General features: G+C 42.3%; 2 protein-coding genes across 2 annotated transcripts; one reads left to right on the plus strand and one right to left on the minus strand.

The window, feature by feature from the left end:
* The first annotated feature begins 141 nt into the window (after positions 1-141).
* LOC126799239 (40S ribosomal protein S19-1-like) lies at positions 142-1,348 on the plus strand. Its single transcript, XM_050526401.1, has 4 exons — positions 142-289; positions 590-680; positions 794-977; positions 1,070-1,348. Exons 1-4 carry the CDS (start codon positions 206-208, stop codon positions 1,140-1,142), a joined length of 432 nt encoding a protein of 143 aa, XP_050382358.1. The 5' UTR covers positions 142-205; the 3' UTR covers positions 1,143-1,348.
* A 968-nt stretch (positions 1,349-2,316) lies between these two features.
* Positions 2,317-5,082, minus strand: LOC126799456 (microtubule-destabilizing protein 60-like). The gene is made up of 8 exons (XM_050526661.1): positions 4,236-5,082; positions 4,077-4,122; positions 3,889-3,984; positions 3,680-3,799; positions 3,438-3,536; positions 3,088-3,147; positions 2,898-2,992; positions 2,317-2,634 (listed from the first exon to the last, which is right to left on the minus strand). The coding sequence occupies exons 1-8, from the start codon at positions 5,030-5,032 to the stop codon at positions 2,511-2,513; spliced, it is 1,437 nt and encodes a 478-aa protein (XP_050382618.1). The 5' UTR covers positions 5,033-5,082; the 3' UTR covers positions 2,317-2,510.
* Positions 5,083-12,326: the final 7,244 nt, after the last annotated feature.

Below are 12,326 nucleotides of genomic sequence, written 5' to 3' on the forward strand. Positions count from 1 at the left end.
GACTAGTAAAAGAAGGATCCGATCGGGCTGAAACGACGTCGTGTGAGTTTGGGCCTGAAATGGGCCAAAACTCATTTAGCGGGTCTTTAAAAAAGGCCCAATAAGAGAGCTATATGTATAAATTTGCGAAAGCTGAAATCTGAAAAACCCTAGTCTTCGTCCACCTCGCGCGGCCTCCATAGAAAGCTCAGAGGCAGAGTGAAGCATGGCGACGGCGAAGACTGTTAAGGACGTGTCGCCGCACGAGTTCGTGAAGCATTACGCGGCTCATCTGAAGAGATCCGGCAAGGTAATATCCTACTCCGACTGATTTTGATGCCTGAGAATCGCTTTCTTCTCTGCATTTACTTAGCTTCAGTTAATTTTGGAGTTCAAATTGTATAGTAGAGTTGATCAGCTAATGAAATTAGCTATATGGAAGAAGATTAGTTGTTGATTGAATAGAAATAGGTTTTGAAATGAATTCTGTTACGGCTTGTTGTATTGATTTATGTGCTTTTCAATTAGAATTGGTTGTGGGTTAGTTGAGATATAGTGTAAACTTGCTGTGCAATTGTTCTGATTTTGGCCTCCCTTTTTTTATGTGTAGATTGAGCTACCTGAATGGACTGACATTGTCAAGACCGCAACGTTCAAGGAGCTTGCCCCCTATGATCCTGACTGGTATTACATCAGAGCGGGTGAGCGGTTTTAAAAAAAAAAATGTTGAGCCTCTCAGTTATGCACTATACTGGTATTCAATGTGCGATGAGATTGTTGGTGTTTAATCTCGGTGATGTTTGGTGTTATGCAGCTTCCATGGCGAGGAAGATCTACCTTAGGGGTGGTCTTGGTGTTGGTGCTTTCAAGAGGATCTACGGTGGAAGTAAGAGGAACGGAAGTCGTCCACCTCATTTTTGTGAGAGCAGTGGTGCTATTGCTCGACATATTCTGCAGCAGTTGGCCGAAGTCAAGATCATTGAAATCGACCCAAAGGGGTGAGTTCTGGGGTCTCGTTGATTATCTTTTTTTTTAAGCTTAAACTTTTGTGATCATTTGTTGACTTGATTTTTTAATGATGTTGTTACAGTGGGAGGAGAATCACATCGAACGGGCGGCGGGATCTTGACCAAGTTGCTGGGAGGATTGTAGTTGCCGATTGAACCTTAGAGTTTCATGTCTGATAATTTTAGGTTTCCATATGAGCTAGGTGGAAGAGATGTGGCTAAACTAAATGTTTTGGGTGCAACATGGTTGCTTTTTTGTTATTTTATGTCAGCTTGACATTGTGTTTTCTTTCAGAAATTGCGTCCTTGTTAATGTGTTCTTTGGATTCTATTTTGGAATGCTAAGATCTTGGTTTCTAGTTTCCGTGATGCATGCTAAAGCTTTAGGATTCATTCAGTTCTTTTCTTGCCTGATAAGTTATAACTGAACAGGACAATTATTTTACGCTGTGAGCCTGTGACCATGTTTTCTTGGTTGAAAGATGTATTTTTCTAGCAGATGGTCAGTTGACTATATTTGTGATGTTGGTCAGACTACAGTGAGGGACTCGCAACAATTTATACGATGTAGGTTGATCATTTCAGTAATAGAGTAACAGAAACACTCAAACACGAGTAACAAATGCATCCTCAAGCATGCACCAGCGTCTAAAACGTTTGATAAATGAAAAGCTGCAAGAATTTTATTATGTAGGATACATGAGCTGAGAGACCAAATTATAGGGACCCCAAGTGTCTTTGTCACTAATGACCTTAGCAGTTTGGTCCAATGACCTAGGCAATACAAGGTAGGTTTTCTATATGTCGTACAACCGTCTTATACTCTTATATATGAATAGATAGGTAGCCCAATCCCAGGCCGGCTTCATGTTCTACTCGAAGCACACAATAATGATCTAGTTTGATTAGGTTTCGTACTCTTATTAGATAATCCTAGTTCATTCAGCATAAGCTGCCAAACCACGTAAACTTAATTTCCTAAGAAACATTATAATTTGTGATTATGTCTTGCGTGCACAAGCAGCTAGTTTGAAAGTAATGCCTAGGAAGGCCGTCCACAGCTGCAAAGTTGGTACGCCCCAGCTTGGAGTTGGGATTGCACATCTTCATCATTGGATCAGCATTTTAGTTTTACATATTATGTTCCTTGTATGCTTTTTCTCTCTAGAGAACATTCTTTCTGAGAAGAAGCTGCTTGGGGTTTGGATGTCCTGCACTAGGAATGCAAGTCAAATTCGCCATAGAAATTCTGTTCGGTTTTCTTGCTGACAACGTAACAGCTTTATCTGCTTGTATATTTCCTTTGCCTGATTACTTGTCATGTCATCGATAACCTTCCAAAGAGTCAAATTAATGGAACCAAAAATCGCAACATAACTGGTTGCTGTTGCACTTCATTCATGTACAAGGTTCAGAAAGAAACCAGAACAATTTCAAAACAAAATAAAAGGGATCAATTATTCATAACGGGGGAATAAACATGGCTGTGAGAAACAAATAAGGCAAGATTATGTCTTGTCTTCTTCAAGCTTCACTTTGATAAGAGTAGGAGCTCATATCATCATTCCATGACATGCAACACTTGATCTTCTTATGTTGAGGGATATGGAACTTTGGGTCTTTGGGTATGGTGGGATGCTTCATTGACCTGAAATACAATCAACACAAAATCATAAGCAAACCACATTGAAATTGCTCCCAAGTAATTGATAGGATATCCAGCATATATTTTGATATACATTGTGTATGTGCCTAGAAATAGATGTCAGATCTTTTTCTTCAGATATTAAAGGATTTAAATACACCAACCATTTCATCCAAAATGAGAATATTGCTGAATCATGCGATCATATAGTTAGGTATGAGTTCTAGGCATGTAAGAAGTGTACAACCGAATGCATAAAGTTTTACCTTCTGGGAATGAAAGGCCTGTCAAAGTAGGGCATTGGCTGTGCTTTTGGAACAAGCTCCTTTCTCAGCCGTCTTACTTCATCCTCTTCTGCCAACTGCATGCAAAATTAACCAATGACTATTCTACTTTTAAAAAAAAATCTTGGATAGTTATAGCTCATCAGGTAAGAGTACTCTTGAACTTAGCTACCTTCTGTAGTCTCTCTCTTTCCATCTTGTACTGCTCAAACAGACTCAGCTTCTCTGCCACCTGAATTAAAAAAGGAAACTCATTATTTACTAAAAGAGCTGAAAGTTTGCACCTCATACCATTGACAAACAACCAGTAATGTTTTGTTCCAGTTACACACCGCGTCACCCAAGTAATATTGTAAATCTTTAACTATGAAAAAAATTACATGCTGTGCACAGAATGTACTAACAGAAATATGCAAGAATAGTTCACTGAAATCTACTTTATATCCAAGACATCTTCTATTCTGATGCATACCTACATTATATGCGATGAGATTTAACTGAAATGATGAGTTCACGATATACCTGATGGTCAAACTCAGCACGCTCTACTGCCCGCACGTCAGTGTGGAGCTTCGGGTCTGATGGTATTGTGCTCTCTTTCACAGGAGGTTTAACTAAGCACTGAGATGGAAAATCACCAATAATTACCATATTGTGAATCGAGTGCAACAAAAAGTATTCAGTTCTAAGTATAATATTCAATAAACACATTGCAACATCAAAGTGCAATAGGACACATAATTAAGCAATCATAGCTAGGTTACCTCTGGTTCATCTGTTGTCCATGGGAGGCCCTGAGCAATCGGTATCCGCTGCCTCTCCTCCTGTACCATCATCTCCTGAACCTTCTTCATAAACTCTTCCCCTTTCATTCTTCCCCTCTCCTGCAGCAAAATCCAACTTCCAAAGTTAAAACCAGTACAAAAGGGAGTACATAAACTCAGCAAACACCATTCAGTCTCACTACACTTACCTCTGTCCTTAGCTTGAATGGTTTAAGGCTAGTAGCTCTTAGCTGCTGCTTCTTCTTCCATCTACTCCCTCCAATCATACTAGACGACTCCGAGCTCTGCAACCAAATCAACATTTCAACAGTCAATTTAGTCCATCTAAACCAACAATCTCCCAATATAATCGCGAAACCAGTAACAATCAACTTACATTTCTTCGGCTTCTCCTCCCCCCATTCGAAGTCCTGTTCGATATGCTACATCATCAATCACAAGCATAGTAATCAGTAGTGCTAACTATAAACCCTACATTGCAATGTTAGCTCAGTGAAGCAATTAATCAAACACTTGGTGTGCATAGAATTTATACCTTCCCATACTTCCATCCCAGGACGACGAAACCGACGGCCGGCGATCCAGCCCGAGATTCTCCGACGTCAGAAACAAATCCGAGGGACAAAACTCGTGCGCCTGCGGCGGCTGAAGCCCAGGCAAGGCCCACTTCGTCGCCTTCTTCCCACTCTCTTCTTCTTCTTCTTCTGCTTCTTCTTCTTCTTCTTTCTTGGGAATCGTTAGAAGCTTCTCGAAGGCCTGAACCAAATGCAAGACCTTCCCACGCTCCGGCACGCTCTGCCGCGCCTCCTCCAACAGCCTCGCCCTCCTCCTCTTAACCGTCGAGCATCCCGGACCCGTCTCCTCAGCCGTGTCGGCCTCGCCCGGGCCGCGATCGTCGAAATCCCGATCCTGGATCAGCAGCGCCGCCTCGATTTCCCGATCGGCCTCCTTCGACCCGGATTCCGTTTCGGGTCGGGTCTTGAAGAACTCCTCCTGTGACGCCCTGAGGCTCTCGTAAGCCAAACAGAGACACTTCTTCGCCTTGCACTTGCCGCACTCCGTGTTCGGGTTCGGGTTCGGGTTCGGATCCTCCTCCTTCGCTCTCTTCTTCGCCACCACGAACTTCCGCTCCCGGATCTTCTTCCTCGGCGATTGAAACACCGGGTTCTGAATCGGGTTTTTGGAGGCCGACTTGGACTTGTTGGCGGATCTCGGTCCCGGAGACACGTTGGGGTTGAGATTCTCGGAGTGGCGGGAGTTGTCTTGCTTCTTGGATTTGGAGCCGTGCTGGTCCTTGATCGGAGTCACGGCGCTCTTGCCGGCCGAGTCCATCGGAAAAGCGGCCGCGGTTTGGTTTTTGATTATGAAATGGTCTGGGGTTTTCAGAATTTTGGGTTTGCTTTGGAAATTTTGATTGATAAAATAATTGAAATGAGGAGAGAAAAAGGGCTATGGACGCTCTCTCTAGTCTAACGGCTATATTTGTATGGGGTTATCTGTGGGCCGTTGGATGAGGGTTTCAAATAATTTGGGAATGCTTGGGCTGTTGATTTGACTGACTTTGGGAGATTAGCATTTTGGCAACCGTTATATAGCGAATCAGGATAGCAGCATTACGGAAATACCCTTGTTTTCTTTGATTTATATACTGAATTACTGATCGAACACTAAATCTCCACTAATTTGGTCAGGATTAAAGCTTTCTTAATCTTAATCTCCTTCAAGACGATTTCAAATTTCTCACTCTGCTTGGCATTGTCTTTCGTGTACCTATCACATTGTGCATAAATCAGTAGAGCAAGCAGTTACAGTTTGCAATTAATTTGTAAAGCAAAGCAGAAGAGGGCACAGACCATACATGTAAACTCTGATTAGAAACCACAGAAGTCACCAGCGACTAGTTAAATTTTCAGTGCAAGCACATAAAAGTCAAATACCAGAATGAGTATATCATATATGGTTCATGCATAAACCCCGTATCTATGAGTAGACTCAAAAAATACACAAAACTTAAACTGCAGTAATAAAGGCGTGAGGATGAGCCTTCCATTAGGTTCCAAACCTCAAAAAAAAAAATTTGGTGTCCTCATATAAGTTAGCTTAGACAGCTTTGAATTCCTAGATCCGCCACGGAACAGTATGCCTACGTTGTGAACCAAATAGAATTGTCTAGATTATAGACCGGAACAGTATAAAATAACACATAGCCAAGCTGGACACTGGCACGATTAATTGAAATTACAAATCGAAATGATGTAGAAGAAAAACATAGTGTGGACACTGGGAAATTTACTCATTCTGTTCAACTTGTAAAACAATCGAGCTAGCTACCACGGATGTGGTGTGAACCAAATACTAGTCCAGGTCATAGGAGGCGAGTAATCTTTGGGCAAGTTAATCCTTTTGAAGCTCATATCCGTCAAGGAATACACCCAAAAACCATCATTGAAGAAAGTATTGTATGCAAAATAGATGCAGTTTTTCTCAAGTCTCTTGTCGTTGATGACCTTGTTGCTTTTCTCGCTCAGGAACAACATTCGATCACCGAGGTCAGTAACCTCCTTGCAGGATGGTATACCATCACTGTTCTTGCCCTCCATCTTATATACTTGGACGCCCTTTGTTATCTTACTTGCATGAATGATTATAAACAATTCATTGGATGCAGAATCTTTAACTAGACGAGCGTGTTGTCTCTCAGGGCCATCAGCGGCAGCATACTCCGGGATGCCGATGCAGAAGCCGCATGTGTATTCGGCCCTGGTGACATTGTCATCTACAGAGAATATATCGTATTCCAGTACATAGTACTCGTTATTGCTAAGTCCTGAGACATATAATTTCTGATCAATCATTTCAATGTCTTTATAGTTGATCCCATCTACGATTTCATCAACGAGGGTCCATGATCTATCGGTTGGCCTACAAATACACAACTGGCCCCGTCCATTGTGTTTACCAAGAGTAGCCACGAAACAACAATGTTGCTGCCTCCTTGTTGTTGGCGCTGGTGGTGAAGAGGCTACAGTTTTCTTTAAGGTCAGGTTATCTGATGGGAGCTTGACGCAGACATGCGATAATGGATTGACGAAGAAGTTAGCGACCTTTCCCCTACTTTCATGGCCGAATCGTTGACAAACAGCTACGATCAACCACGACTCGACTGAACCAACACAATATCGGGTATAAGGATCAGATATAATTTCTGTTCTGAAAGACATCGAACTCCTTACTAAGGTGTATTGGTGTTCGATGTAGAAGGCGTCGACAGTGTCACAATTCGACTGGCGTGAGCACAAGCCATAGCAGTCGTGCACCAAAAGACATGGGAGTACTTGAAGAGCAGGAGGGCAGGATCTGGTGGCAATGCCTCTGTCCACGGCGGCTCCCCAAAAAGGGCATACTTGGCGAAACACTTGGTAATCTGGGATGTACAACCGTTGTGCTATCGATTGCAAGATATCATCTGGGACTCCTTGCGACCATCTCTCCTTCTCCCCCACCGTCTCAGTCATCGTTCTTCTCTTTTGTAACGTTGTCTGACTCGTATCATCAGCCATCTTTGATGGTATGAGACCTAGGGCTAATCGACCATACCTATTTGAGTTGTATATCTCTAAGCAGTTGGAAGTTAACCTGATTAACATAAAGCTTAGGACTCCAATTGTGATAAACTTAGGACTCCTTAAGCGATCAACATTAGACTACAATTGGACTCTTTATGGGACAGTAATTAAAATTAGTAGAAAAGGTATATATTCACTCTGTTAATTGATATGAACAATTACAAGGTTTTTATAGAGATCTAAACTACTGTTTATCTAGTATGAAACCAAATACATATTTGTCAATTAGTACGGCTATAGATTTGGTTGGTGAGATTGTTTGTTGTTTGTTGACTCATGCTAACACTCCCCCTCAAGTTGGTGCATACATATCGACCATGCCCAACTTGCTAAGTGAGTCATAAAAAACCTTCTTAGATACTCCTTTTGTGAGTATATCTGCAAGTTGCTCTTCTGAAGGAACAAAAGGAAAGCTAATGATTTTAGCATCTAGCTTCTCCTTTATAAAGTGACGATCAACCTCCATATGCTTTGTACGATCATGTTGTACAAGATTATGTGAAATATCAACAGCTGCCTTGTTGTCACAGTACAACTGCATAACATTCTTAGGCTTAACACCCAAATCTTGTAGCAAATTTCTAAGCCATAACAACTCGCATACTCCCTGAGCCATACCTCTGTATTCTGCTTCAGCACTAGATCGAGCTACCACCTTTTGTTTCTTACTCTTCCAAGTAACAAGATTACCCCCAACAAAAGTAAAGTACCCTGATGTGGACCTCCGATCTGTAATATTTCCAGCCCAGTCTGCATCTGTGAAACCACAAACCTCAATGGTATTGTTGTGATTAGAAAACATTACTCCTCTTCCTGGAGCTGACTTCAAATACCTCAAAATCCTCACAACAGCATCCATGTGATCCATACTGGGATTATGCATGAACTGACTTACTACACTTACTGCATACGCAAGATCTGGTCTGATATGTGACAAATAAATCAGGCGTCCAACTAGCCTTTGATAACGAGTTTTGTCAGTAGGTACCTGATTTAGGTGCTCTGCTAATCGATGGTTTTGCTCAATAGGAGTATCAATTGGAGTGCAATCCAACATACATGTCTCTGTTAGTAGATCAAGGATGTACTTCCTCTGACACAGATAGATACCATCACTTCCCCGGGCTACCTCAATGCCTAAGAAGTACTTGAGTGTACCTAGGTCCTTCATCTCGAATTCTGTGGCTAGCTGTTTTTGTAATCTGTCCACCTCAATAGTATCGTTATCAGTAACTACCATATCATCAACATATATAATTAGGGCTGTTACCTTCTCTTGTTGATGTTTGAGAAATAATGTGTGGTCTGAATTACTCTGTCTGTAGCCAATTTTCCTCATGAATTGTGAAAATCTTCCAAACCAAGCACGAGGAGACTGTTTAAGACCATATAAAGACTTTCTCAACCTGCATACACAGTTATCTGGAGAAGCTGCCACATATCCAGGAGGAAGATCCATATACACTTCCTCTGTAAGTTCTCCATGAAGGAATGCATTCTTAACATCAAATTGTCTAAGCGGCCAGTTTAAGGTAGCAGCAAAGGAGAGCAATACCCGAATAGTGTTCATCTTTGCAACAGGTGCAAAAGTCTCATCATAGTCTATGCCATATGTTTGGGTGAACCCTTTTGCTACTAGGCGTGCTTTATACCGGCTTACTGACCCATCTGGATTATGTTTTACTGTAAACACACAACGACATCCCACTGCCTTCTTGCCATGTGGTGGAGATACAAGCTCCCACGTATTGTTCTTATGTAATGCTTCCATCTCTTCCTCCATCGCTTTCCTCCATTTTGGATCTTCTAATGCATCCTGCACTTTGTTAGGTATTGATACAGCAGAAATTTGATTCACAAATGATTCATATGACTTAGACAATCTTTTAGTATACATAAAATTTGCCACATGATACTTAGCATTAGCCTGAAGAGTAGGTTCATATTTTTTTGTTGGCTGACCCCGAGTAGACCTATTTGGCAGGATATATTGTCTACTATTAGCTTCACTAGTACTAGTCCCAATAGAATTACTAACCTCAGATAAGTGATCTTCTGTACCAGGGGAACGTTGGTCAGGGGTATAAATAACAGTAGGGGAGGCAGTTGTGCTCTCAGCTTCCGGTACCTGAATCTCTGGAGTGTTTATACCAGAATCATCTGGTGGTGCATGTGTAGCTGACACATCAGTAATCCTAACCGAATCTGGCACCATATCTCCTGGCTGACTTGTCTCCTCCTTTCCATGATACAGTTCTTCAAAATATCGAATCTCCCCGTGAAGAGCAGTATCAGAAGATGTAAAATAGCTCATGTCCTCAAAGAAAGAAACATCCATAGTGACATAATACTGTCTGGTAGGTGGATGAAAGCATCTGTACCCTTTTTGATGTCCTCTGTATCCAACGAACACACATTTAATCGCTCGGGCATCCAACTTAGACCTCTGATGTTTTGGAAGATGGACAAAAGAAACACAACCGAAAACACGGGCTGGAAGATTATGAAAAGAGGGTAAGGAAACATGGGAAGCAAGCACCTCATATGGAACTCTGCCTTCAAGGACACGAGATGGAAGACGATTAATGAGGCGAGCGGAAGTTATGACAGCATCACCCCAAAGGTATTTAGGCATATGGGCACTAAAGAGAATACACCGAGCCATATCAAGTAAATGACGATTTTTCCTTTCGGAAACTCCATTCTGCTCAGGTGTGTAAGGACACGTTGTTTGATGAACAATTCCGTGTGTGTTAAAAAACTCCTGAAAGACACGATTCACATATTCCCCCCCATTATCAGAACGAAGAATTTTAATTATGGCATTATATTATTTTTGGACAGTGGTATAGAAGGCTTGAAAAGCTGAAAAAACCTCCTTTTTGGTTTTTAGAAGAACAATCCATGAAAGACGTGTGCAATCATCGATAAATGACACATAATACCGCATTCCCGACACAGTAGATTCTTTGGAGGGTCCCCAAACATCAGAATGAATTAATTCAAAAGGAAGAATACTTTTATTAGAAGTACTAGGGGAATAAGTAGACCGATGACTTTTGCCCAAAACACATGTTTCACAACGAAAAACTGACTCATCCACACCAATAAACAAAGTAGGCATGGATTTTTTCATAACACTAAATGAAGGATGCCCCAAGCGACGATGCCATAACCAAACTTCACTTAGCTTATCAGAAGTGGAGAGCAAAGCGATCCGGGATTGTGCCCCTGGTTTTTCCCCCGCATATGTCTGATCCAGATGAAACAACCTGCCCCGTAGATACCCCCGACCAATTAACTCCCCGGTGAGAAGATCCTGAAATATCACATACATCGGGAAAAATGTCACAGAGCACTTAGCTTCAGTGTTCATTTGTGGGACAGATATCAAATGATGAGATAAAGCAGGTACATATAAGACATTGTGAAGCTCTATTGTGGGAGTAATACGAACTGATCCTTTTCCTAATACGGGGAAGGCCTCACCATTAGCATTAGTAACATATGGTACTGGTGGGGGAGATAATATAGTAAAATAAGATTTGTCATAAGTCATATGATCAGACGCACCAGAATCAATAATCCATGTATCAAAACCATCAAAGTGAGAAATATGTAAAGCCATACCAATCTTACCACGACCAGCTATTGATGCTATGGGTGTTGCTCCTCCTGCTGTATGATGATCATGTCCAACCACACCATAAATATCTGGTTCCTGGACCAGTTGAATAGCTACTTTTCCCTTAGGACGATAATTAGGCCTTTGAGGCCTAAGGTGTGGATACAACTTCCAACAGGTTGCACGAGCATGGTTTGTATCATGGCAATAAGAACAAGGAGGGCGGGGCTGGTTCCCGAAACCTGGTGGTGGTCCTCGGTGATGAAGTGGAGATGAAGTGGCCTGCTGAAGGGGTGGTGCTGAAGATCTAGCATGAATAGTAAGGCTGGAAACTTCAACTTGTGTCTGATGAAGACTTTCCTGGTGAGATTCATCCTTACGGATATAGGTGAAAGCTGTAATTAAGCTAGGGGGTTCGGTCTGGCGGAGTAATTCCCCTTTTGCACTGTTATGTTTAGTATCAAGACCTTTCAGAAAATGGTGGACTCGCTCAAGCTCTTTCTCACGTTGGTACCAAACAATATCCTCCTGATGTTTGATCATGCAAGGACGTTTCACATCGATCTCTGCCCAAATATTTCTGAGTTTGGTGAAATATTGCGCCACCGGTTGCCCATCTTGTTGCATCGTCAAAGCGGTGCACATTAACTCATGAACCTGTATGAAATCAGAATCATTAGTGTATAAGCCTTCAAGTGTCAGCCATATTGTCTGCGCAGTGTCACATGCCTCCACCAAATCAATTATTTCGTCATTCATAGCTTTCCACAAGACGGACATCACAAGGCCATCATCATCGTCCCATTTAGTGTAGGCAATAATATCATTTTTACTAGGAGCCTGAGTGACTCCAGTTACATGCCCCATCTTGTGCATGCCGCGAAGATGAGCCGCCATAAGTCGCTTCCATTTACGGAAATTGGTTCCATTGAGTTTAGTACCCCCAAAGGACCCACTGTCAGAACTCTTGACAGATACTTCAAATTTCGGAACATCAGCTTCGTCTCCAGAACCCATTGGAAAGGAAATGAAAAAAGAATCAGGATTTATGCAGCGGAAACACCAAAAAACTGATAAGAACCTGTCTTCAGTGCACGTTCACTGTCAGTGCACCTACACTGACATTAAAGAGATATGAATTCTGGGCCGGGTCGGATCTGGTGCGGGTCGGTTTTGAAGTCGGGCCGGGTCGAAGCCGGGTCGAAGCCGGGTCGGGTCGAATCTGGGTCGGGTCGAACCCGGGATAAATCCGGGTCGGATCGAGTGGGTCGGGCCGCACCGTTTATGGGCTGGGCCGGGTCGAGTTCGGGCCGGGTTTTAATTGAACCGGGTCGGGAGATCGATTTAGGGTTGATTTTTCTGTGATTTGGGGTTG

This window comes from Argentina anserina, chromosome 6 (assembly GCF_933775445.1).
Source record: "Argentina anserina chromosome 6, drPotAnse1.1, whole genome shotgun sequence".
NCBI lineage: Eukaryota > Viridiplantae > Streptophyta > Magnoliopsida > Rosales > Rosaceae > Argentina > Argentina anserina.